The 27,304-nt window shown below is 46.8% G+C and overlaps 2 protein-coding genes across 3 annotated transcripts in view; both read left to right on the top strand.

Annotated features, from left to right (window-relative positions):
- LOC129701280 (WD repeat-containing protein 47-like) overlaps positions 1-6,522 on the top strand; it is a 47,658-nt gene extending 41,136 nt beyond the window's left edge. The window contains exons 14-15 of the mRNA XM_055642441.1: positions 3,038-3,256; positions 4,928-6,522. Of these exons, the coding sequence (XP_055498416.1) occupies positions 3,038-3,256; positions 4,928-5,073 (365 nt within the window). The 3' untranslated portion in view covers positions 5,074-6,522. The remainder of the gene's footprint in view (positions 1-3,037; positions 3,257-4,927) is intronic.
- Positions 6,523-18,889: 12,367 nt separating this feature from the next.
- Positions 18,890-27,304, top strand: part of clcc1 (chloride channel CLIC-like 1) — a 35,774-nt gene continuing 27,359 nt past the window's right edge. Inside the window, exon 1 of one of the 2 annotated variants that reach the window (XM_055642433.1) lies at positions 18,890-19,307. In XM_055642433.1, the coding sequence (XP_055498408.1) occupies positions 19,173-19,307 (135 nt within the window). In that variant the 5' untranslated portion in view covers positions 18,890-19,172. The remainder of the gene's footprint in view (positions 19,308-27,304) is intronic. The other variant, XM_055642434.1, reaches the window with a different exon arrangement.

The raw sequence follows: 27,304 nt of genomic DNA, 5'->3' as shown, positions 1-27,304 counted from the left end.
TGATTGTTATCGAGGATGACACGTTTCCACCAATACGGACAGACAGTGGTCTGTGGATGAAGAAGTCGAGGATCCAATTGCAGAGGGATGCGCAGAGACCCAGTTCTGAGAGCTTGGTAACCTGCTTGGAGGGGATGATGGTATTAAATGCCGAGCTGTAGTCTATGAACAACAGCCTGACATACGAGATTTTGTTGTCCAAGTGGTCCAGAGTGGAGTGGAGAGCCAGTGAGATCACATCCACCGTTGACCTGTTGTGGCGTTAAGCGAACTGCAGAGGGTCGAGGTTCTTGTTGAGGTAGGAGTTGATATGCCCCATAATAAACCTCTCAAAGCACTTCATCACCACAGGCGTTAGTGCCACGGGTCGATAGTCGTTGAGGCACATGACCTTGCTCTTCTTGGGCACCTTGATGCCCCTTTAAAGCAGGTGGGAACCTCAGACCTCAGAAGTGAGAGGTTGAAAATGTCCGTTAAAAACTCCAGCCAGTTGGTCCGCACAGGTTTTCAGAGCACGACTGGGTATGACATCAGGTCCAGGCGCTTTCCGAGGGTTCACCCCTCTGAAGGATCTTCTAACGTCGGCCTCTGTGACTGTGACTGAAATACCATCACAGCGAATGGGGGCTCGGGAAGGTACATCAGTATTCTCTCTATCAAAGCGTGCGTAAAACGCATTGAGCTCGTCGAGGAGTGATGTTTCGCCGACATTTGAGCTGCCTCCTGATTTTGCCTTGTAGGAGGTGATTGCATTCAATCCCAGCCACAGCTGCCGAACATCCGTCTCATCCTCCAGTTTGGAGCAGGAGTCCCTTTTGGCCTTTTTGATGGCCTTACCAAGGTTGTATCTGGACTTCTTGTAGACCTCTGCATCTCCAGACCTGAATACCCGGGATCTGGTCTTCAGAAGAGTGCGGATCTCATGGTTCATCCAAGGCTTCTGGTTAGGAAACACTCGGAAGTTTGTTGTTGGGACGTAGTCCTCCGCACATTTCCTAATGAAGTCTGTAACGTGTGGCGTATTCAGTCGGCTCTGTTGCCTGAACATTGCCCAGTCTACAGACTCCAAGCAGTCCTGGAGTTGTTCCTCTGCCTCCCCCGACCCGTTCTGTACAGACCTCACCTGTAGGCAGGAAGCTCTTTAATTGCTGCCTGTAGGCATGAAGAAGCAGCATTTACCGAAGTGAGGGCGAGGGATAGAGGGATAGGCATTCTTGATGGTTGTGTAGCAGTGGTCGAGGGTGTTTGGTCCTCTGGTGCTGCAGGAGACGTTGGTGGAAGTTGGGGAGCAATTTCTTCAGGTTGGCTCTGTTGAAATCCCCGGCAATGGTGGTAAATGCCTTGGGGTATGTCTGGTGCTTGTTGACCACAACGTGCAGCTCCTCCAGTGCCAGACGGACGTCTGCCTGGGGTGGGATGTAAACCGCGGTCAGGATGATGGAGGTGAATTCCCTCGGTAGGTAGAAAGGACGGCACTTCACCGCCAGATGTTCGAGGTATGGAGAGCAGGAGTTAGACAGGACTGCCACATCTGAGCACCACGCAGAGTTGACCATGAGGCAGACCTCTCCCTTTCCCAGATGCCAGTGTACGGTCCATGCGATGGATGGAGAACCCTTCAGGCTGGACCGCTGAGTCTGGGGAGCTGGGGGTGAGCCATGTCTCTGTGAAACAGAACACAGAGCATTCCCTCCGCTCCCTTTGGTAAAGCAGTCTTGCCCTTAAGTCCTCCACTTTATTTTCTAGTGATTGTACGTTGGTCAGTAGGATGGTAGGGAGAGGGGGCCGAAGTCCCTTGCGCTTCAGTCTTACTTGTAGCCCTGATGACGACCACATATCCGTACTCCATGAAGGCCTCCTCGGTGTTTATAGGTACAGTACTTGCGAGTTTCCGCGAGGTCGGGGATTCCCCTGCGATCGGGAATTCCCTTACAGTCGGCACCTCCAGCTCCATTGCTGCTGGGAGATCCTGCCCGATGGCCTCGATTCCGGACTCCCCGGTGTTTACAGGTATACTAGAGACAATTTCAACATACACCAAGCCAATTAACTTACAAATGTGTACGTCTTTGGAGTGTGGGAGGAAATCGAACTCAGAGAAAACCCACGCGGTCACAGGGAGAACGTACAAACTCCATACAGACAGCACCCATAGTCAGGATCGATCCCATGTCACTGGCACTGCAAGCACTGTAAGGCAGCAACTTTACCGCTGCTCCATTGTGCCACCTATATCATAAAAGTTATTTTACTACTTTTTTTTAGAAAATAAAAATAAATGGCCCCATAAAATTATAAATAACTGAAAATTATAGCATAAATAACCCATATCTGGTATTCTAAAGTTGCTATATTATCCCTGGAATGAAGTATGACTAATATTGCGTACTCTGCTTTTAGTAATTATCACTCCACGTAAAATTAGATAAACATAGAAGCAGGAGGAGGCCATTTGGCCCTTCGAGCCTGCACCGCCATTCATTGTGATCGTGGCTGATCATCCACAATAAGTAACCCGTGCCTGCCTTCTCCCCATATCCTTTGATTCCGCTAGCCCTTAGAGCTTGATAAACTCGATAATCCCATGTTATTACATAGATAGAAACATAGAAATTAGGTGCAGGAGTAGGCCATTCGGCCCTTCGAGCCTGCACCGCCATTCAATATGATCATGGCTGATCATCCAACTCAGTATCCCGTACCTGCCTTCTCTCCATACCCCCTGATCCCCTTAGCCACAAGGGCCACATCTAACTCCCTCTTAAATATAGCCAATGAACTGGCCTCAACTACCCTCTGTGGCAGAGAGTTCCAGAGATTCACCACTCTCTGTGTGAAAAGATTGCTTGGTAAATAATCCTTGAACACATTCGGTCAATTATTTTATGGTCCTTATAGCCACTTTCACTTGGTAAATAACCATTGTTTATATATGCTTTATGTTGAATGTACTTGATAACACTAACATAAAGTCCACCTGCTGCCTTTTGAAATGTTGAAAGTGGCATTGTATCGTTGTGTTACTTCCATTATCCAGGCAGTGCTGTTGCTTCTGTGGCTGTGGATCCAAGTGGGCGACTTCTAGCTACAGGCCAGGAGGATTCCAGCTGCATGCTGTACGATATTCGAGGAGGGAGAATGGTACAAATTTACCAACCGCATAGCAGTGATGTACGTTCAGTGAGGTTCTCTCCAGGAGCTTACTACCTACTTACTGGATCTTATGACACCACTGTTAAAGTCACAGATTTGCGAGGTAAATCCTGTTAACTGTAGATTTGGATTGTCATTTCACTCAATTCTTTGGACTATCAGTCAAGTTTTGTATATTTTCTGTGTTTTTTTCTTTGCCTCTACTAAAGGTAATAATTTCTATTTTTAGTATGTCAAAGGTAGGGAGAAGCCTGCATCCATCATTTAATCTTGATGCCATCCTTGATCAGTGAGGTTTTCCATTGAGAATTGTTCAAGCAGCTAAGCTATTGCTCAGATTTAGTGTCAACCTTTCATTCATCTGTTCTTTGTACCTCTTCATCTCTGTAATTTCCCTCTCCCCTGGATCTCGATCTGAAGAAGTCTCGACCCGAAACTCCACCTATTCCTTTTCTCCAGGGATACTGCCTGACCTGCTGAGTTGCTCCAGCATTAATTGGCCATCTTACTAGATAACAAGGTTGACTATCTTTAACCTGGTTGACATGGCTAAAACAAACTTCAACCCGATCTAGATAGACACAAAATGCTGGAGTAAGCATCTCTAAAGAGAAGGAATGGGTGACATAGAAACATAGACATAGAAACATAGAAAGTAGGTGCGAGAGCAGACCACCAGGTCCATCGAGCCCGCACCGCCATTCGCTCATGGCTGAACACTAAACAGACACACTTACCCACAAACAGTAGACACAAGACACAGAACACAAGACACTACCCTCCCCTTTATACCGCTATCACCCCTCTCCACCCCAAGAACCTCGTGATCTCCTGGGGGAGGCAAAAAAACGGATAAAAACCCAGGTCCAATTCGGGAAAAAAATCCGGGAAATTCCTCTCCGACCCCAATCTAGGCGATCGACACTTGTCCAGGAGATCACTCAGGTCTTACTATACTAACCATACCTAGGTCCATATCCCTGCCCTCTCCCCGTAGCCCCTTATCCCCTTGGCAGCTAAAAAACCATCTATTTTAGTCTTAAATATATTTAAAGTTTCTGCTTCCACTGCTCCCTGGGGCAGTGAATTCCATAAATTAACCACCCTCTGGGTGAAGAAGTTCTTCCTCATCTCAGTTTTAAAAGAGCCCCCCCTTATTCTGCAACTATGTCCCCTAGTTCTAGTTTCCCCGATCATTGGGAACATCCTCGGTGCATCCACCCGATCAAGGCCCCTCACGATCTTATATGTTTCAATGAGATCGCCTCTCATTCTTCTAAACTCCAAAGAGTAGAGTTCCAGCCTACTTAACCTTTCCTCATATGTCAATCCCCTCATTGCAGGAATTAATCTTGTAAACCTTCGCTGCACTGCCTCCAGGGCTAGTACATCCTTTCTTAAGTATGGACCCCAGAACTGTACACAGTATTCCAAATGTGGTCTCACTAATACTAGACTTTTCGGGTTGAGATCCTTCTTCATACCGATCTGGTATTTTCCTGAGCCGTGTGGTGTGTTAGCCCACTAAATTAATTCAGGATGTCAAGAGCATTTAATTTTCATGAGTACTGACAATGGAACAATGAACTGCAATATTCTATCACTTCCGGATTAAAAATAATTAATTTTTGTTTTCAAAATTATTTTCAACGTTATTTTCAACATTACCAATGAAACTGAAGAATAAATCTATGTATCTTGCAGCAATATTGCCTTAAATATTTGTATTTTCTGCAGTTATAGACTTGGGTAACATTTAATTATTTGTCAACAGGAGATCTAATAAAGCCACTTCCTACAACAGTAATATCTGAGCATAAGGACAAAGTAATCCAGTGCAGATGGCACACCGAAGATCTGTCTTTCTTATCTTCGTCTGCTGACAGGACGGTAACCCTCTGGACTTACAATAGTAGTTGACTCATTGATGCCAATGCAAACAAAGCACAATTGTAACTGTCATTTGGCAATCATAGATTGGTCACTATAAGTGATCAGTCGAAATATATGAGACAACACAGATCAATATGTGCTACTGTTGAATTTAAATGGAACTGCTATGTTTGTATTATGCTGTGCTTAAGTCTTCCCTGTGTGATCATGCTGTCAGTGAGATCAGACACCAAATGTACACAATGACTGAATCAAGTGAGGCAAATGTTCATTTAGTATTTATGACATGTTCATGGCACCAGTGACTGATGTAAAAAGTTGCCTGAGTATTACAGATCCAATTATTGCTTGTACATTTTAGTTTTGCATAAACTGACAACTACTCATTTAAGCACTAATTTGTTGCTCTGATGCAAGAACTGCTAAAATTCATCAAGTCTGATAACACAAAAGTACATGCACACCATTTTCGATATGATTACTATTGGCATTAGCATGGCATTTACATTGTGTGTCTACTTGTGTGGACGTGTGTATACACGGGATGATAGTATCGTACGTGTCCATGAACGATAATGCTTGTGTTGTGGTTAGTATTAAATAAGTAAATTTTATTTTTTTGTTTATATGTAATGCTTTATTATATTTTCTATTGTACAGTTTAATATAAATACTGAAACATTGGGTTTATTAATATTTAATGTGTATTTGCATTTTGGTTACAAGGAGCTTAATGTAACAGCAGTAGTGTAGTGTTAAAGTTACTGGACTAGTATCCAAAAACCTGGACTATTTAACTAGAGACATCAATTTTAATCCCACTGCAGCAGTTGGGAATTTAAATTTGAGTAATTAATTAGATCTGGAATAAAAAGCCAGTGTCAGCGAAAGGAGGCATGAAACTACTGGATTGTTGTAAAAGCTAATCGAGTTCATTGATGTCGTTCAGGGAAGGAACTCTGCCAAGTTTGCTTGGTCTGGTTAAAGACTTGACTCCAGACCCACCTGTGATGTTGACTCTTACATGCCTTCTCAATTTAGGGTAATTAGAGATGTACGCAATGACTAAAAATCTCACCTCTTTTTGTCTTAACCCTTTTAATTAAAATTGTATTGACAATTCTGAAGTGTGATAGTGCAGTGTTCTCAATAAAATATTTGATGACAAATCATCAAAACTTCCAGATTTGGTGTGTACCAATGGCTGTTTCAATTTAGCTTGATTGATATGTTTTTCTGTGCACAGATGGCAATATTGCAATTTTCCCTGTAACTGTGGCAGTCTCCAAGCTCAATTTTTTATCTTTGTTTTCTGTACAAGCCTCTCGTTTGTCAGATGCATCTCAGTGACACTGCACACCTTCGCATGACTCGGCATCACAGTGGAAGAACAATCAACACTTTGGTCTTGGATGTCCTTTCTCTGGACAAAGTTTGTCCTCTGATTAATAAAAAACAAATTCTGACATTTGTTTTTGTTTTATCGAGTTTGACTTTCACCAAAACCCATTTTGGCCACATTATCTCTGCAATTCTGCTAATAATTGACAGTTACTTGGCCCTGTCAATCCTGTCAACTTCAGTGCAGCCATTCCATCTAATAGAAATCTTATAGAAATTAGTGTTTGGTATCTGGAGCAAGTGGGATCTCACTATTTCAATAAGCTGAATATTGTGTAGGAAGGAACTGCAGATGCTGGTTTATACCGAAGATAGACACAAAAAGCTGAAATAACTCAGACAGCATCTTTGGAGTAAAGGAATTGGTGACATTTCGGGTGAGTCTGAAGAAGGGTCTCGACCTGAAACGTCACCTATTCCTTTTCTTCAGAGATGCTGTCTGACCCGCTGAGCTAAATATTGTTCCATGCGGGGGTAAAATGTCCCCCGACTGGGTGGGGGGGGGGGGGGGGGGGGGGGGGGGGGGGGGGGGGGGGCGGAGCTACGGGATATAGATCCTGTGATGGCCTCATCTATGTTGGAAGAGGAGAACCCCCGTTATTAGGGTCTGACTTAGTGGATGGGTTCTGTTTCAGCCTTTGTTGGGAAGGTCATGAGTGAGAAGGCACCAGAAATCCAAACTAGAGTGAATGAAGCAATTGCCTTCAGAGGAGGTAATCCATTGGAATTAAGAACACTTAAAATACAAAACCTTTTGCAGTTGGAGAGATCATATATTATCAAAACCAGTAGATTAATTAAATGTGTAGCTCTTGACTATAGGTAAATATCTGCTTATGGTATATAGTTTTCATTAATGTGAGTCCAACTGCTATTGGAGAAAGCAATATAGGAGATGGTGTGTAAGCAAGCAACGCTAGTTGCCACAGCCAATTAAACTACAAATCAGCACAGTTTTGATACGTGGGAAGAAACTAAAGCACTCTGAGGAAACCTGCCTGTTTGCAAGGAGAATGTGTCCATTCCAGCAACAGTAGGGGTCAGGAATGAACAGTTAAATAAGATATTGCCTGACCCGCGTCTTTCCAGAATTTTCAGTTTATATTTTCGATTTTCAGCATCGCTCATTTTTCAAGTTTTCGTTAAACAAAGATTGCTGGACAATGAGGATGCTCCCCTGAGCTGTCTGACTAAAGGGCCTGTCCCACTTGCATGCGATTGCATGCGTTTGGTGTGACCAAACATGGTCGCTTGAGGCGTATGGGCACCGTATGGCCGCGCGGGGCTGGTCCAACTTAGAAGCGCGGAGTTTTGCGGGGCGGGTCCCGACCTCGCGCGGGGCTCCGAAGATCTGACTGTCCGAAATCGTCGCGCGCAAACGGCCTGTTGGCACGCAGGCGCATTGCAGTCGTACGCAGCGTCTTGATGGCGTACCCCCAGCGCGTGGCATTGCATGATGACATCACCGCGTGGCGTTGTGTGATGACGTCACTGCCCGACGCCGTGCGACGCCCAAATTCAGTCAGCCCGCCTTCTGCCCAGCTGATGACGTCACGCGCGAACTTAGCGCAAACTTCGCGTGAATTCCGCTTCCGTTTGGTCGTGCCAAACGCATGTAATCGCATGCAAGTGGGACAGGCCCTTAAGTAACCGTACAGAGGAACCTAGTGGTGACAGCGTGACTAGCAAAAGGTACTTCAGCCGGGGAGGGTTTAGGGTGTAAACTGGAGAAGGTGAATACAATCTTTGTGTGAGAAGGGAGAAATACAAGGTTTTAAATAAAATAAAACCAAAGATAAAAATAAAGAAACAAAAGGGAGAAATACATTGCATGACGATTAAGTTCTGTTTCCAACACTGTTCTTTCTGGACTTCAAAACTCTATATTCAGCATTCTCAGACCAGCAGCAACTCCAGCCCAGAAGTTTGCATTTCATTAACTTTTCTTTGCAATTTCACACTTGATCGTAGAACATGGAAACATTGAACATAGATAAAAAATACAGCACAGCAACAATGCCTGTGCCAAACAAGAAGCCATGACAAACGAGCCCGCCTAGATGCAGGAAGATTGTTCCCGATGTTAGGGAAGTCCAGGACAAGGGGTCACAGCTTAAGGATAAAGGGGAAATCCTTTAAACCGAGATGAGAAGAACTTTTTTCACACAGAGAGTGGTGAATCTCTGGAACCCTCTGCCGCAGAGGGTAGTTGAGGCCAGTTCGTTGGCTATATTTAAGAGGGAGTTAGATGTGGCCCTTGTGGCTAAGGGGATCAGGGGGTATGGAGAGAAGGCAGGTACGGGATACTGAGTTGGATGATGAGGCTCAAAGGGCCGAATGGCCTACTCCTGCACCTAATTTCTATGTTTCTATGTTTCTAAACTCATCTACCTGCATATGATCCCTATTCCTCCATTCCCTGAATATCCATGTGCCACTCTAAACGCCTCAAATGCTTCTATCATATCCGGCTCCACTACCACCACTGGCAACATGTTCCAGGCATCCACTACCCACTGTGTGTTAAAAAATCAATATCTCCACGCATCTTTAAACTTTGCTCCTTATCTTAAAGCCATGCTCCTTAGTTTCATGTGATAGGAGTAGAATTAGGCCATTCGGCTCATCAAGTCTACTCTGCCATTAAATCATAGCTGATCTATCTCTCCATCTCAGCCCCATTCTCTTGCCTTCTCCCCATAACCCCTGACACCCGTACTAATTCATTTTTGTTTACTTTTCTCAGGCATTTGAAACTTTAATCGCTTCTCTCTCCTTAGATGCTGCCTGACCCAAGGCGTTGATCAATACCTGATTAGTGCACAGTAGGTCGGGGTGATTGAGTTAAACGCCCAGGTTCAACCACATGGTGCCTCTGGTTAGCCGGTGTACCCTTCCAACTGTACCCCTCCCTCTGGCTTTACATTTTACTTCTTATCTGACACCCTTTTGTTTCATTTTCATTTCCACCCTTTGTCACTTACTTCAACCACCTGCCAACCACTTGCCCCTCACCCATATCCACCCATCATGTCTGAAGAAGGGTTTCGGCCCGAAACGTTGCCTATTTCCTTCGCTCCATAGATGCTGCTGCACCCGCTGAGTTTCTCCAGCTTTTTTGTGAAACCTTCCACCCATCACTTGCCAGGCTTCAGTACAGGCCAGTTGGTAGTCTGTTCCCTGTGATGGAGACCGAGAGAGAGGTACCACAGATAGGAAAACAAAGGAATGCATGCGATTGTCCCCTTTACCTGGTCCCCAGTCCGTTCCCAGGAGAGACCTCTGTTAGGTTCTAAAGCAAAATACAGATACCAGAAAACTGAAATTGAACCAAGAACGCCGGAAATCCAGGTTCTCCCCGGGACACGAACGGTTCTGTTCCTGAATATATTAAATTAAAAGGAACTGCAGTTGCTGGAATCTTGAGCAAAGCACAAACTGATGGGGGAACTCGGCAGGTCAGACTAACCTACCAACTCCCACAGTTATCTGGGCTACACTTCTCCCACCGTGCCTCGTGCTAACATTCCGTACCATACTCTCATTGTTTTGCATTTCGGCCAAATTAATCTTGCCACACCAGAACCTCCTTGTTCTTTAAGAAATGTGTTTCCCTCCTGTCATCGTAGGATCCCTCACCAGCTTCTGAGTCCTGTAGTTTTGCTCTTGTTTCCCCCCCCCCCCCCCCCCCCCCCAGACAGAACAAGCGTAGAGTTCTCCTGGTCCATACTTTTCCACCCACCAGCCTCCGCATCCAACACAGATAGTGAAAATGGTTGCGAAATATTGCAGCAGGATCTTGATCGATTGGCCAGGTGGGCTGAGGAATGGAATGGTTGATGGAATGTAATACAGAGAAATGTGAGGTGTTGCATTTTTGGAAGTCTAAAATGAGCAGGACCAACAGATTGAATGGTAGGGCTCTGGGTGGTGTTGTACAGCAGAGGGATCTAGGAGTGCAGGTGCTTGGTTCCTTGAAGGTGGAATTGCAGGTAGATAGGTGTGGTCAAAAAGGTGTTTGGCACATTGGCTTTCATCAGTTAGAGTATTGAGTATAGAAGTTGGGAGGTCATGTTGCTGTTGTATACGAGGTTGGTGAGACTGCGTTTAGAGTATTGTGTTCAGCTCTGGGCACCATGTTATAGAAAAGATGTCAAACTGGAAAGAGTACAGAGAAGATTTATGAGGATGTTGCCAGGACGAGAGTGTGTGAGCTATAGGGAGAGATTGAGTAGGCTGGGACTCTATTCCTTGGAGCGCAGGAGGATGAGGAGCGATCTTATTAAGGTGTATAAAATTATGAGAGAAATAGTTCAGGTAGATGCACAGAGTCTCTTGTCCAGAGTAGGTGAATCGAGGACCAGAGGACATAGATTTCAGGTGAAGGGGAAAAGATTTAATAGGAATCTGAGGGGTAACTTTTTCACACAAAGGGAAGTGTGTGTATGGAACAAGCTGCCAGAGGAGGTAGTTGAGGCAGAAACGAACCCCACATTTAAGAAACAGTTAGTTACTTGGATTGGACAGGTTTGGAGGGATAGGGACCAAATGCGGGCAGGTGGGACTAGTGCAGCTAGGACATGTTGGCCGGTATGGGCAAGTTGGGCCGAAGGGCCTGTTTCCACACAGTATGACTATGACATAATTCACCTACATTTCCATCACCTCCAATGTGATACCACCGGTCACATCGTCCCTCTCCACCCCTTTACGCATTCCCTCCACAATTCCATGGTCCACTTATCCCTTCCCACCCAAACCACCTCCCACCCCCAGGACTTTCCCTTGCAACACCTGTCCCTATACCTCCTTCATCGTTGCCATCCATGGAACCCATCAATCCTTCCAGATGAGACAGAGGTTCACAAGCACCTCATCTGGTGTTCCCGATGTGTGCTCTTGTACATTGGCCCCTGTCCCACTGTACAAGGTAATTCACGAGTTCTCCCGAATTTTCCCCCGATTCGAACTCGGAGAATGTCCGTAGCGGGTAAAGTATTTTTTTACTCTCGTGGACATTTTTTGCAGAGATGAAAAAACGTCACGAGTTCTCGGATATCCCGAGTACCTACCGTTAGCATTACGAGCCACAACGAGACATCCACAAACTCCTACGGACATTCTACGAGTTCGAATCTGGGGAAAACTCGTGAGTTACCTCGTACAGTGGGACAGGGGTTAGACTTGGCAACCATTTGTGCTTGGTATGCCGAGGCCTACACAATTGCTAACCATTTTTTCTTCTATACCCATTCCCACACTGACCTTTCTATCCTGGACTCTTCCATTGCCAGAGTGAGGAACAGTATCACATATTCTGATTGACTGTTACAACCCAATGGTATGAACAATGAATTCTCCATTTTTAGCTAACAAGGCGGGCACAGTGGCACAGCGGTAGAGTTGCTGCTTTACAGCGCTTGCGGCACCAGAGACCCGGGTTTGATCCTGACTACAGGTGCTGTCTGTACGGAGTTTGTACGTTCTCCTCCTGACCTTGTGGGTTTTTTCTCCGAGATCTTCAGTTTCCTCCCACGCTCCAAAGGTGTGTAGGTTAATTGGCTTGGTGTATGTGTAAATTGTCCCTAGTGTGAGTAGGATAGTGTTAATGTGTGGGGATTGCTGGTAGGTGTGGACTCGGTGGGCCGAAGGGCCTGTTTCCATGCTGTATCTCTAAACTAAAACTAAACAACACTCCCCCCCCCCATGCCCCATCCAGACCTGCATGTATTTCTCTCCTTCCACCTACATTTCTTTCCCTAATTTCACAATTTGCAAATCTTCAATCATTTTGTTCCTTCTGCCTTTTCATCTCTGGCCTTTGTCCATCTGCCTCTCAATAACCCCCCTCACCGGTATCCACCTGTCACCTATCAGTCTGAAGAAGGGTCTCAACATGAAAATTCAACTATGCCTGACCAACTAAGTTCCAGCATTTTGTGTCTATCTTCAGTGTAATCCAGCATCTGCAGTTCTTTCCTACACCTATCACCTGCTATGCTTTATCATGCCCCTCCTCTCTTCCAGCTCTCTCCCACCCCCCCCCCCCCCCCCCCCCCCCTCACCCCCACCCCCAGTCTGAAGAAAGGTCCTGGGCTGAAACGTGCCCTGTCCACCTTCCCCACAGACGCTGCCCCATCCACTGTTAATCCAGCACTCTGTGTCCACTCATTCCTTTGTGTAGGAAGGAACTGTGGATGCTGGTTTACACCGAAGATTGACACAAAAAGTTGGAGTAACTCAGTGAGCTGGCAACATCCCTGGAGAGAAGGAATGGGTGACTTTTTAGGTCTTAGTGGAGAGGATGTTTCCACTAGTGGGAGAGTCTAGGACCAGAGGCCAGGGTCTCGGAATTAAATGACGTTCTTTTAGGAAGGAGATGAGGAGGAATTTCTTTAGTCAGAGGGTGATGAATCTGTGGGATTCTTTGACACACAAGGCTGTGGAGGCCAAGTCTTGTGGATTATTTTAATGAGTACACGTGTCAGGGGTTATGGGGAGAAGGCAGGAGAATAGGGTTGGGAGGGAGAGATAGATCAACCATGATTGAATGGAGGTGGATGCTTGATGGGCCGAATGGCCTCATTCTATCCTATCACTTATAACTTTAAGAAGGGTCACCCCCATTCCTTCTCTCAAAGAACGTAGCCCAACGTTGTCATCCAGCACTCTCCACCCTCCCTACAGACTTCGCCCTCCATAGATGCTGCTGCACCCTCCTCCTTGCCCTCCCGGCTTTTCTGTGCCCACAGTCCAGCGCCTCCTCCTGCCCGCATCGGCTGGCCCCCCGTAAACATTGCCTCCCCCTTGCCCGGCCGGCCTGGGCCGAATGGTCTCATTCTACTCCCACTTGCCCTTTAAGAAGGGCCCACACCCCCATTCCTCTCTCCTTGCCCGGCCCGCTGTCACTCCAGCACTCTCTCTACCCTCCCCACAGACGTTGCCCTGCCCGGCCCACCGTGCCCACAGTCCAGCGGCCTCCCTCCCTCCCCCCTGCCCGGAGTTGTTGCTGCTGCTGGCCAAAGATCCTATAACTCTGCTATAAGATTACATTGCGAGTCGGGTCGGGTCGGGCCGGCAGGATCAGGTTGCTAAAATGGATTCCCTCCATAGCTACTACACGCCAGCCCATTGTGTTTGGCAGGAGTGGCCCATCTTGCTCCGCTATAGGATCTCTGCTGCTGGCCGCCGCCCACCGTGACCACAGTGTGCGCCCTCCTCCAGCCGCCCGGCCCGTCGCCCGGCCCACCGTCCAGGACCACGGCAATGACGCAAGCCCCCGCCCGGCCCACAGTTCCGTATGTGTGTGTGTTGCCCGGCCCGGCCCCGGCCCAGCGCACTCCTCCTTGCCCACCCCGGCCCCCACCCCAGCGCCTCCTCCCTCCCTCCCCCTGCCCGGGGTTGTTGCTGCCCCTGGCCAAAGATACCTATAAGCTGCTCCTCGCGAGTTTGCTCCTTCCTCCGGGTCCTTTGGGGAAAGGTTGCTAAATGATTCCCTCCGTTAGCTACATCACGCCTCTCCTCCCCGGCCATTGTATTTTGCAGGAGTGGCCCATTTCACTCCGGTATAGGACTCTGCTGCTCCCATCTTGCAACCCCCAAATTGTAACGTCGTGTGACCCGGATCTTTGCCGAACCGTGCATCACGCGCGTTCGCTGACCGTTGTCACTACAGCCGGCCCAGGTGCAAGCCCGCGACGTGTAAGTTAGTTTTGTGTGTGTGTGTGTGTGAGATTTTGCCGGCCCTTGAGGGCGCACCCCCTCCCCCACCGGGATGGTGGCGAAACCTCCCACCCCTTTCGGAGGGAAAGCAGGCCCCCCGCGCATTCAATTTCTTACCTTGCCGGAGATGCGTTTTATTTCCGGATCGCATCTCCGGTTGCTCCCACCCCAATCCCCCAACCCTTGAGATTTAAAAAATCAAGTCTGCCATTTATCCCCCACCAGATAAACCCCTAACAGCGCATCCTTTAATTTGACACCAAATTCCCTTTCATTCCTCCTCCTCCCCCCAAAATACCAAAAAAGTTATGGCAGCTTTTCGATACTCGGAAATTAGCCCTCCCCCTTTTGATTTTCAATGTGATTCCAAAACCAGCTGTGATCGCCTCTCCTCCCCGGCCATTTGTTTAAGGCAAGGACCATTAACCTGGTTGAATAGCCTAAGTGTCCAATCTTGCAACCCCAAATTGTTCACACTACACAAGGATCTTTGTTTGCTACCGCAAGCGATGCAACGCTCGTCGTTTCTATTCCATTGTCACTACAGCCTTCCCAGGTGAAGCAGCGATTTGCGTGCACATTTTGAAACATTGAGTAATCATTTTGCCGACCCTTGAGGGAGCGCAGCGTTGGTTCACCAGGTTAATTCCCGGGATGGTGGGGAGAACTTAACTTTTTCGTAGGGAAAGCAGGCGGGGAAAGAAAAAAATTCAATTTCTTACCTTGCCGGAGATGCGTTTTATTTCCGGATCGTATCTCCGGTTGCTCTGTGGTCTAACATCATGGAACTAACATCATACTCTCTAGAATTTAGGAAATTGAGAGGGGATCTTATAGAAACTTACAAAATTCTTGAGGGGTTGGACAGGCGATGCAGGAAACAGTAATTTTAAACTAGTCCAGGACAAGGGGTCACAGCTTAAGGATAATAAAATCCTAATAATACCGATGAGGAGAACGGGTTTTTCAGCGATTTTTCGTTAATCTCTGGAACTAGGCCACAGAGGGTAGTTGAGCGATTTCATTGGCTATATTTAATCGGGAGTTAGATGTGGCCCCCTCCAAATCAGAGGGCCAAAAGAGAAGGCAGGTACGGGATACTGAGTTGGCAGATCAGCCATGATCAATAAATGGCGGTGCAGGCTCGAAGGGCCGAATGGCCTACTCCTGTAACATACCTTCTCTGTTTCTATGTTTCATGGAACTGGTGTCCTTGCTGGGGATTGACTTTGAGCCCCACTACGGGGCCGTGGACTTACCATCGGAGCCGATTCCTTGCCTGGGACTTTAACATCAAGGAGCTCGCAGTCTTCGGTTAAGCTTCTTGGGAAGCTCCAAAAGCCGCATGACGACCCGGGGTAGATCGCCCAGGCGTGGGGGAGCTAAGATCCCCCCCTCGATGCAGGAGCTTGTTGCCCCAACGAGGAAGGCCCGCCGCCGGCTATGGGAGTAAGAACGTCCCGTCAACAAGGCTCGAAAGAAGGAGATTGAACTTTGTTTCGCCTTCCATCACTGAGGAATGCAGAGGAGTCAATGTGGTGGATGTTTATGTTAAAATGTATTTTGTGTGTTCTGTTGTTTTTTATAAGCGAGTTCAGTATTCCGACTGCGCACGCCCAGGTCATAGGTCACTTGCGATAAACTGTCGGCAACGGTGGTGCTGCATTGTGTGCAGGCTTGCATTTCGTCCGTGGTCGGGGTCGGACCCGGCTCTCTGTCGCTGCGGGTGCTGTTGAGTTGCTGTTAGGGCGCTCCCCTCCCCTCCCCGGTGTCCCATCCTTATCCGGAAGTGTCCAGGGTGGCCCTGGGCTGGCGGGGTGACCCCGGACTTGCAGCCACTGGGGGCTCCAGCTCGGCTCTGCCTGTACCGCCAGGTTGGCCGGCAGCCCTCCACCTCCACCCCCCTCCCCTCAGTCTGACACCGAGATCCTGCTGAAGGTGGGAAGCCGCCGGCCCTGCTCGAAGCCGGGCGACTCGGAGCCGCTGCTGCTGGAGTCATCCTGGTCGGAGACTCTGCGGCCGGCTCCTGATAGGCATGGACAAGCCATGCGCCCACTGGAACTGCTGATGCTGGGGGTGCTGGCAGCAGCAGCAACCTCCCCCTCCCTCCCTTGCCCAAACTCCTCCCCCTCCCTTGCCCAGCCTCGAGGTTGTGGATGAAATGGCAGTGGGTACCGTAGGGGCAGAAGCCGGTGGTGTGCAAGGTCTGACGTACTTGGGGTGGCGGCTGAGGGAGCGCAGCTCGGCCAGGCTATGGGCGAACTGGCAAATGTTGCCACAGGAGAGCATGTTCCTCTGGAGTTGGAGCTGGATTGGGCTGGAGTTGGCGCTTCTTCTCCGTGCTGGCTGTGGGCCTGGGGCCGCTGGTGTCGTCGGTCCGGGGCTGTAGGTTGGCCCGGCGGGAGAGGCGGAGGTGAGCTGGGGTTGGTGCTTCTCTGCGCTGGCTGTGGGCCAAGACGTCTCCAGCCGCTCCCTGGGCCGGGATGGGACACACGAGTGGGGGGGGGGGGGAAACTGGGGACGGTGAGTGGCGGATGCGCTTGCCGCGCCGGGAACACAGATTCCATCCTGGCTGCAGATGAGGCGCGGTTCTGCGTGCATGCAGCTGCCGAGAGCCGGTCCAGTCCCCCCCCCCCCCCCCCCCTCCCCGGTATCCCACTTATATCTGCCCCCTGACAAACACAAATTTGAAAAAAGACAAAAAATCAGACCTAAACTATACTCACTGTATTTACAGTGCTTCATTCGATTTTTATTTATAGCCTTTGACCTTTCACAAATCCCATGATTCCTTGTGTTTTTCAGAATACCGAACTCACTTATTGGTATGACTATGGCAAATTAAATTCCTTGTATATTGCAAAACATACTTGGCTAATAAAATATGATTATGATTACGAAATGCTGCATTGCTATTGATATTTGTCGGTCAGCACATGATGAAACAACTAACAATGTTTGAGCTGCGGAGAACCTTGGTACTGTGGTCACTCAGACTTGCCCTCTTCAGGAATGTGTAATTTCCCTCTTCCCACCCACCGTCCCCTCCTCTCGGTTGATGATAATCCACGACATTTCCGATCAAGACTGCATATAAATTCAAGCCATCTTTTAATTCCAAACTATAGGATTGTGATTTTTACCATTCTCGTTGAGGTCAAAAACACCAATTCCTGTCAAAAACTGAGAATACTTCATTTTGAGTGTTAGATTTAACTCTTAGGGCTAAAGGAATCAAGGAATATGGGGGGAAAAGCAGGAACGGGGTACTGATTTTAGATGATCAGCCATGATCATATTGAATAGCGATGCTGGTTTGAAGGGCCAAATGGCCTACCCCACCTATTTTCTATGTTTCTATGCATAAAGAACCATGAAAAGCACCTTGCCCCACACATCTCAATTAGTCGTTCTCCCTTGCACCTTATCGCAATGTCCTCCAGCATTTCCACCCTGAGCATAACGTTCTGATTATTCTCCCTATATATGCCTCTCATCATTTTATGTACTTCTTAGCAAGTCTCCCAATTTGCAAACTTGAGGAGCAGCACCTCATCTTCTGTCTGAGCCCATTGCAGCCTTTTGGACTTAGTTTTAAATTCTACTAGACTAAGTGGAAGTGAGAGCTCGGAGAAAAGACGGTGAAGAGCCATGGTGGAGATGCGGTATCATGGGTGAGGGGGGCAGGAGCCTGCTAGGGGGACCTGAGAGGAAAGGGGTTGGGGGTGCGAAGGGGTCTCACAGTGGGCGCTGGGCGCTTCGCTGGTCATTCTCCTCTGCCGAGAATCTTCGCTTTCCGTTTAATCTCTTCCCGGTACGGGGACGCAACCTTTTCCCTGTCGAGTCTCCGTTGTCGTTGGGGCCTAACATCATGGAGACGGCGGCCTCCAACCGGAATTGACCTAGGGCTCCAGTCGCAGAGCTTGCGGACTTACCATCTGGCCGACTTCAGAGCGCGGAGCGCTGTGGTGGCACGCGGCTGCGACCTGACTTCGGAGGCTTCGGCTGCAGGCCCTGTGGACGGTAACATCGGGAGCTTGCGGGTCCTTGGTGGGAGACCGCTTTTCGGAGCTCCCGCAACCGCAACTTCGCCCGCCCGAATCAAAGGGTTTAAGTCGACCCGGAGCAGGGCCTTACGTCGCCCGGCGCAGCTTAAACGGCCGCGGGACTTATCATCACCCGCCGGGGGCTCTAACATCAAGAGCCCCGATCAGCTCGATGCAGCAGTTTGACTGCTTGACTGCCGGAGAAGAATAAAGAACAGAGAATAGGGAAAAGATAAGACTTTTGCCTTCCATCAGAGTGAGGAGGTGGTTGGAGATTCACTGTAATGGATGTTTGTGTGGAATTGTGTTAATTGTGTGTTTTGGTTTTTTGCTGTTATGACTGCAGGAACGAAATTTCATTTGAACCTTGTTTGTTTGAATGACAATAATTGGCATTCTATTCTATTCTATCTCATCAATGGACAAGAATGAAGCTAATGCCTTCAAATTGGCTGTTTTCAGATAGAAACCATGAAGTGCTGCGCTGTCAGTGAAGCCTCTATACAGTGTATCTATCCCCGACATCAAGAGTCGATTGTTCCAGTTGATAATACTTTTCCTCTCTCCACGCACATTCATTGAGTTCCTAAGTCATTCCAACATTTTCTGCTTTTGCTTCAAATTAGTGGCATCTGCAGTTTTGGTACATTTTTATTTCCAATATTGCTTGCACATTTTTCGCACTTTTTTTCTGCTTTTGAGTTAAGTTTGTATATCAGCTTGTATCAAACTCATTTTGGGTTCATTGCGTGTTATTTAATGGAAAGGCGAAGCAAGATGCATTTGTGTAACACTTGGGACTCCTAATACCCTCAGCCGCTTAATTTGCAAGAAGCATGTTGTGGATAAAAGAATCAGGCATTTTGGCTCACTTTTGTTTGAATATCAAACTGAATGAATTTGCAAAGGTACTTCTGGTAATTTGTCCTTGCCTATTCTATTCCTTAGAGTTCAATCATGTCTGTGGTATGGTTGATATTCCAAGTGCTGCTGGTAGTGAATGGGTTACAAGCGGAAGAGGACGAGTGGATTGATCCAACAGATATGATCAACTATGATGCTGCAAGTGGCAGAATGAGAAGGTCACATCTGGTAATTACCTGCGCAAATTGTTTTAGGAAACTTCTGTTAATAGATGTAGGATTCGGCGCTTTTCCAAATTTCTGTGTTTAAATGTCAATTGCTACATTCAAAAATTGGAATTCTGTTCAGCTTGATAAAGTGAATTTACGGATTTTGCATTTCTCTATGTTTCTCTCCCCCTTTTCCACTTGCATGTGTTGACTGCCCCAAGGTCATAGAGTGATACACAGTGTGGAAACAGCCCCTTCGGCCCAACTTGGCCACACTGGCCAACATGTGCCAGCCACATTAAGGTCCAGTCCCACTTACCTGATTTTTTCGGCGACTTGCCGGCACCGATCTTAGTCGCACAGCAGGTGGCCAAAAATTTTCAACATGTTGAAAATCCAGCAGCGACCAGAAAAAGGTGTGAGATTCAAAAATCACAAATGCTCTTGAGACAAATTCAGACAAAGAAGTGTTTTTATTAATTTCATATTCTGCAGAATAGGTGCCTCTAGTGGACCTCAGAGGAGGGGCACCTATTCTGCAGAATATGAAATTAATAAAAACACTTCTTTGTCTGAATTTGTCTCAAGAGCATTTGTGATTTTTGAATCTCGAAAGAGTTAACAGGCAGAGTTGATTTAGACTAGGGATAGAAAAATAACTTAGAAAGAAATAAGGCAGAAACCAGACTGCTAGTAGATTAGAAAGTAACGATATAAGAACAGAGAGAAATTCTAGATAAAAAGTAACAGAGAAAGACTTCAGCAGGAGATAGTAAAGAAATTAGAACGAAGGGGAAAGGGACACGAAGTCACGCTCAACTACGCATGCTTGATGAGATTACATGAATATGTACACACACCCACTATGACAAGATGCCTAATTTAAATGCACATGCGATGCATGATATGGGAGGTGTCTTTGACGTTAGGTGGGCGTTCCGAGACGTTCTCGTGGGAAACAGGGCTTTATGTTATGATTGGAAGAAGCTCAATGGGGAGGGATGAGAATGTGATAATAATGAAATGAACTGTATAAAGATAGAAAGCATCTCCATCTTCTTTGTGCCTCTAGTGGACCTCAGAGGAGGGGCACCTATTCTGCAGAATATGAAATTAATAAAAACACTTCTTTGTCTGAATTTGTCTCAAGAGCATTTGTGATTTTTGAATCTCACAAAGGTACGACTCTTTGGGCGACTACTCACGACCATACAGGCGTCACCCTGAAAACATCGCGTAAGTGGGACAGGCCCTTTAGTCCCACCTGCCTGCGTTTGGTCCATATCCCTCCAAACCTGTCCTATCCATGTACCTGTCTAACTGTTTCATAAACGTTAGGATAGTCCCTGCCTCAACTACCTCCTCCAGCAACTTGTTCCATACACCCACCACCCTTTGTGTGAAAACGTTACCCCTCAGATTCCTATGAAATCTTTTCCCCTTCACCTTAAATCTGTCCTCTGGTCCTCGATTCACCTACTCTGGGTAAGAGACTCAGTGCATTGAAATGTATATTTCGAATGCATTTTAGATTCCTCAAAAGGCTTTTAAAAGAGTAACATTTCCACAAACATATACCCCCCTCAGATACCTATTAAATCTTTTTAAGCACCACAGTGATATGGATCACATTCAAGCAGAGAAGATTAGTTTAACATAATGTTAGTGCACGTATATAGTGCGCCGAAGGGCCATTTCCTTTGCTATATGTTCTAACAATAATCAATTAACTACAGTTTCAATGGCAATAATTGTCTAGTAAGTTTTAATATATTGAATGAAGACAAGTTACTTCGCAGAACTATTTACAGTGAGAGTATATTGTAACCTCCACGACCTCCCTGAATATTCAAATACCTTTGCTCGGACAAATGTTCCAGAGATTCTGAGAACAGAGAAACTGGATACCCAACAATATTGCTGTGTGAGCAGACTATTGTAAATACACAAATATCCCAGTTATTGATAGACAGACAAATATACCAAGTTTAGCTTGTTGTTTGGTGGTGAGGCTTTTAAAGGGGCATGGCAGTGCGGGGATTGGAGGCATATGGATCATATACAGGCAGATCAGATCAGTACCTGGCATCATAATCAGTATAAACACTGTGGGCCAAAGGGCATGTTCATGTTGTGCTGTTTTATGTCTATATTAAGTGTCAGATAAGTCTGGTCTGAAAGCTTCCTTCAACTCTGTCACAATGGTGTGAGATCACTTCAGCTGATGATCTCTGCTTTGACATAAGACAGTTAACATTGCCATTGTCTTATCTGGACCACATTCCCTCCCATCCTGCCTCTTGCAAAGGCACTATCTCCTACTCGTAATTTTTCTGTCTCTGTTGCATTAGCTCCCAGGATGAGACTATCCATTCTAGGAAATCTGAGATGTCTTCTATGTTTAATGACCATGGTCCCTCCGCCCCCCCCCCCCCCTACAGTCACGGATTGATTCCTCATCCACATCTCCTCTGTGTCCCAGAGTTGTGCTCTCACTCCTCCTCCCCACAGGTGGAACAAGAATAGAGTTCTCCTGGTCCTCTCCTTTCACCCCACCAGCCTCCATGTCCAAGACGTGCTGTTCCTTGTCTTGATGGTAAGAATCCCACTGTAACAAGCAAAGTGCTGGAGAAACTCAGCGGGCCAGACAACATCAGGGTCAGACTGAGGAGAATCCACACCATTCCAGGGAGCACCAGAGATAGCTTAGCAAAGGACACTGGTGCTGACTTACACCCCCGTGGCAATCAGCAGCAAGACTGGTCAGACATGCCTCTCTTCTTGATCGTGGTTAGGAACTCAACATCTCCAAAGGTCCCCAGTCTATCCTTCTCTTCCTGCACTCTCCCCATTCACCATCTACTGTCCAAGTCTTGGGATTTCTATTTGACATCTGCCTTCAACCACCTATGGAGCTGTTTCTTTCTCCTTGAGGAATGGTGGAGTTTCTCACACAGGAATGCCTTGCATTTGTACTACATTAGCTCCAGATCTTAATAAAGATCTATTTGATGGTTCCAGGCAAACAAGCTCGTATGTAAGAGCTGTGGATGTTAGGGCAGCCCATATGTGGTGGCACTTAGCTGGTCCTGTTGCCTGGTTAATGACAGGTTGTGTAGGACACGTTATCTGAGTAGAGTTACTGTTCCAGGAACCTTGAGATCATTGACATCCAGTTTCTCTTCATGCTGATGTTTTTGTGCCAGGTTGATGAAGATTATTGGTTGATTTGCAGCACCTATTGGTATTGGTACTTCTAATGGTACAGAGGCTGCGGATCTGTGGACGTTTTCTCTACCTTGTGAAGCTGAGAGACAGAGTGGGCGAGCAGCCATTTTGCTGGAGAAAAAAAATCAACAGACGGGAAAATATCGAAGAGTGTTATTGTTTTTTTTAGTTCACTGTGATGCTAATTGAGAAGGCAGGACTTGGATCGAAGCAGACGTATGATTGCTTAGCTAGAGGGAGAGTAGTGAATAAGAAGAAAGCAAGCTCAAGCAGAGCGGCTTGTTGGGAGTGATCGTGTTGAGGTGAAGTGCTGTGTAATTTGGCTCGTGAGGCTTTGGAGGAGGGCTGAGGAGAGAAGTGCAGACCTGTCAAGCCCAGAGCAGCAGGTAGACACAAAATGCTGGAGTAACTCAGCGGGTGAGGCAGCAACTATAGAGAAAAGGAATGGGCGACAAAGATAGAATGTGGTTGGAGACAGTAAGACTAGTGGGAGAACTGCGATGGGGAAGGGGATGGAGAGAGGGAAAGCAGGGGTTATCTGAAGTTAGAGAAGTCAACGTTCATACCGCTGGGGTGTAAACTACCCAAGCGAAATATGAGGCGCTGTTCCTCCAATTTGCGCTGGGCCTCACTCTGACAATGGAGGAGGCCCAGGACAGAAAGGACAGATTGGGAATGGGAGGGGGAGTTGAAGTGCTGAGCAACCGGGAGATCAGGTAGGTATACGGACTGAGCGGAGGTGTTCAGCGAAACGATCGCCGAGCCTGCGCTTGGTCTCGCCGATGTGGAGAAGTTGACACCTGGAACAGCAGATACAGTAGATGAGGTTGGAGGAGGTGCAAGTGAACCTCTGCCTCACCTGGAAAGACTGTTTAGATCCTTGGATGGAGTCGAGGAGGGAGATAAAGGGACAGGTGTTGCATCTCCTGCAGTTGCAAGGGAAAGTACCTGGGGTGGGATGGGGTGGGGTGGTTTGGGTGGGAAGGGACGAGTTGATCAGGGAGTTACGGAGGGAGCGGTCTCTGCAGAAAGCAGAAAGGGGTGGAGATGGGAAGATGTGGCCAGTAGTGGGATCCCGTTGGAGGTGGTGAAAACTGGGAGTTGACGACCTGGAGTCTGAGCTTGAAACACTGCGGCACATCAGGGACGGGGAGAATTACCTGGACGCTGTGTGTCTGGAGGAAGTCACACCTGTTAGAGTAACTGCTTCCAACGTGGTCACGAGGAGGGTGTGACTGCAAGTGAGGGGGGCAGGGGAACAGAAGTAAGGACAGTGTTACAGGAGCCTCAGCCCTTGAGCCTGTCAAGCAGGTCTGAGATTCTTGCTCCCTGTGCAGACAAGTGTGGGGACTGTAGGAAGGATGAGCAGCCTAACCAGGGCACTGTGGTTCAGGGGAGCATTCAAGAGGGGACAGGGAAGACAAACCTTGTTGTAATTGGGGATAGTATAGTTAGGGGCATTATTCTCTGTCACGAGGATCGAGAGTCCCAAAGGCTGTGTTGCCTGCCTGGTGCCCGGGTTCAGGACATGTCATCTGACCTGCAGAGGAACTTGGAGTGGGAGGGGAAAGCTCCAGTTGTTGTGGTACATGTGAGTACCAATGACGTAGGTAGAATGAGGAAAGAGGTTCTGCGAAGGATATTTGAACCGTTAGGTACCAAATTGAAATGCAGAACCAAAAAGGTAATCTCTGGATTGCTCCCAGAGCCACGTGTAAATTGGCATAGGGTTGAGGAGATTAGAGAGTTGAATGCATGGATCTTCATGCATGTGGAAGAAGTGGGTTTGAATTTGGGTGACATTGGCGCCCGTATTGGGGAAGGAGGGAACTGTTCCGACGGGATGGACTCCACTGGAACCCGGTTGGTCCAGGTTCCTGGCAAACCGCATAACCAGGGCTGTAGATAGAGCTTTAAATTAAAAGGCACAAGATACATTGTTTGTCATGTACATCAATGATCTGGATGAAGGTGTGGTAAATTGGATTAGTAAGTATGCAGATGATACCAAGATAGGGGGTGTTGTGGATAATGAAGAGGATTTCCAAAGTCTACAGAGTGATTTAGGCCATTTGGAAGAATGGGCTGAAAGATGGCAGATGGAGTTTAATGCTGCTAAATGTGAGGTGCTACACCTTGGCAGGACAAATCAAAATAGGACGTACATGGTAAATGGTAGGGAATTGAAGAATACAGTTGAACAGAGGGATCTGGGAATAACCGTGCATAGTTCCTTGAAGGTGGAACCTCATATAGATCGGGTGGTAAAGAAAGCTTTTGGTATGTTAGCCTTTATAAATCAGAGCATTGAGTATAGAAGCTGGGATGTAATGTTAAAATTGTACAAGGCATTGGTGAGACCAAATCTGGAGTATGGTCTACAATTTTGGTCGCCCAATTATAGGAAGGATGTCAACAAAATAGAGAGAGTACAGAGGAGATTTGCTAGAATGTTGCCTGGGTTTAAACAACTAAGTTACAGAGAAAGGTTGAATAAGTTAGGTCTTTATTCTCTGGAGCGCAGAAGGTTAAGGGGGGACTTGATAGAGGTCTTTAAAATGATGAGAGGGATAGACAGAGTTGATGTGGATCAGCTTTTCCCTTTGAGAATAGGGACGATTCAAACAAGAGGACATGACTTCAGAATTAAGGGACAGAAGTTTAGGGGAAACATGAGGGGGAACTTCTTTACTCAGAGTGGTAGCGGTGTGGAATGAGCTTCCAGTGGAAGTGGTGGAGGCAGGTTCGTTGGTATCATTTAAAAATAAATTGGATAGGCATATGGATGAGAAGGGAATGGAGGGTTATGGTATGAGTGCAGGCAGGTGGGACTAAGGGGAAAAAAAAGTTGTTCGGCACGGACTTGTAGGGCCGAGATGGCCTGTTTCCGTGCTGTAATTGTTATATGGTTATATGTTTATATGGTTATGGGGGTCAACAAATTGGAAAGGTATGGATGAAGTTAAAGGAAAGGAGTGTGCAGGAAAGGTTACGGAATTCTCAGAACTAACAGGACAGGAGGTTTAAGAAGGGATTAGAGACATCTTGTTTAGATATCTGTCACACTGTTGCAAGGAAACATGTCATTGTTCCGTTTTGGGACATATGACAATAAAACACTCTTGATTCTTGACTCTAATCTCATTTGGAGCTATCAGTTTTTCTCTGGTATTTCAGATTTTGTTTGTCACTGATTGGCACCTGTTTAATATTCTTTCAGCTGGCACCACCACTCCATGTAGCATTTACTCCCTCTTGCTCTCCAACTGATCGCAAGCTCTACATCTTCTGCTGGCTCCAGCTCTCCATGTTTCTCCACTTGAAACTTATTGCATTTATGACCTGGTGACAGAATGATGTATTACATAGGTGCAGGAGGAGGCCCTTCGGCCCTTCGAGCCAGCACCGCCATTCATTGTGATCATGGCTGATCGTCCTCTATCAATAACCCGTGCCTGCCTTCTCCCTATATCCCTTGACTCCACTAGCCCCTAGAGCTCTATCTAACTCTCTTAAATCCATCCAATGACTTGGCCTCCACTGCCCTCTGTGGCAGGGAATTCCATAAATTCACAACTCTCTGGGTGAAAAGTTTTTTCTCACCTCAGTCACAAATGACCTCCCCTTTATTCTAAGACTGTGGCCCCTGGTTCTGGACTCGCCCAACATTGGGAACATTTTTCCTGCATCTAGCCTGTCCAGTCCTTTTATAATTACTAATTTATAATGTATTAATATACATAAAACATAGAACAGTACAGGAACAAGCCTTTTAACATCTGGTGCCGAGTTAATCTCCTCTGTCTGCACCTGATCCACATTCCTCCCTTCCCTGCCTATTCAATAGACTCTTAATTGTCACTGTCACATTGTCTTCCATTGCCACTCGTGGCAGTATGCATCCGATACTCTGTGTTAAAAAACTTGCCCTGCACATCTCCTATAAACATTGCCCTCCTCAACTCAAATCTATGCCTTCTAATCTGTGACATTTCCACCCTGGGGAAAAACGTTCTGACTGTCTACCCTATCTATTCCTCTCATAATTTTAGACACTTCTATCAGGTCTCCCTTCAACCTCTGCCACTCCAGTCTGTCCAACTTCTTATAGCTCACACCCTCTAATCCAGACAGCATCTTCTGTACCCTCTTAAATACTCACATTCTCCCTCGCTGTAATGGTAATCAGAGCTACACGCAATCCTCCAACTATGATTCTCTAAAGCTGCATTAGGGTTTAAATCTGCTATTTCTACTAGATATCTTTGAGAGACACAAGCTAATGTTAAAATGTACAGTGCCCTCCATAATGTTTGGGACAAAGACCCATCATTTATTTATTTGCCTCTGTCCTCCACAATTTGAGATTTGTAATAGAAATCAATCACATGTGGTTAAAGTGCACATTGTCAGATTTTAATAAAGGCCATTTTTATACATTTTGGTATCACCATGTAGAAATTACAGCAGTGTTTATACATAGTCCCCCCCATTTCAGGGCACCATGATGTTTGGGACACTGCAATGTCATGTAAAGTAGTCATGTTTAGTATTTTGTTGCATATCCTTTGTATGCAATGACTGCTTGAAGTCTGCGATTCATGGACATCACCAGTTGCTGGGTATCTTCTCTGATGATGCTCTGCCAGGCCTGTATTGCAGCCATCTTTATCTTATGCTTGTTTTGGGGGCTAGTCCCCTTCAGTTTTCTCTTCAGCATATAAAAGGCGTGCTCAATTGGGTTCAGATCGGGTGATTGACTTGGCCACTCAAGAATTGACCATTTTT

This window comes from Leucoraja erinacea, chromosome 10 (assembly GCF_028641065.1).
Source record: "Leucoraja erinacea ecotype New England chromosome 10, Leri_hhj_1, whole genome shotgun sequence".
Classification (NCBI taxonomy): Eukaryota; Metazoa; Chordata; class Chondrichthyes; order Rajiformes; family Rajidae; genus Leucoraja; species Leucoraja erinaceus.
The sequence above is the reverse complement of the archived record's forward strand: the minus strand, read 5'-3'. Positions and strand labels throughout refer to the sequence as shown.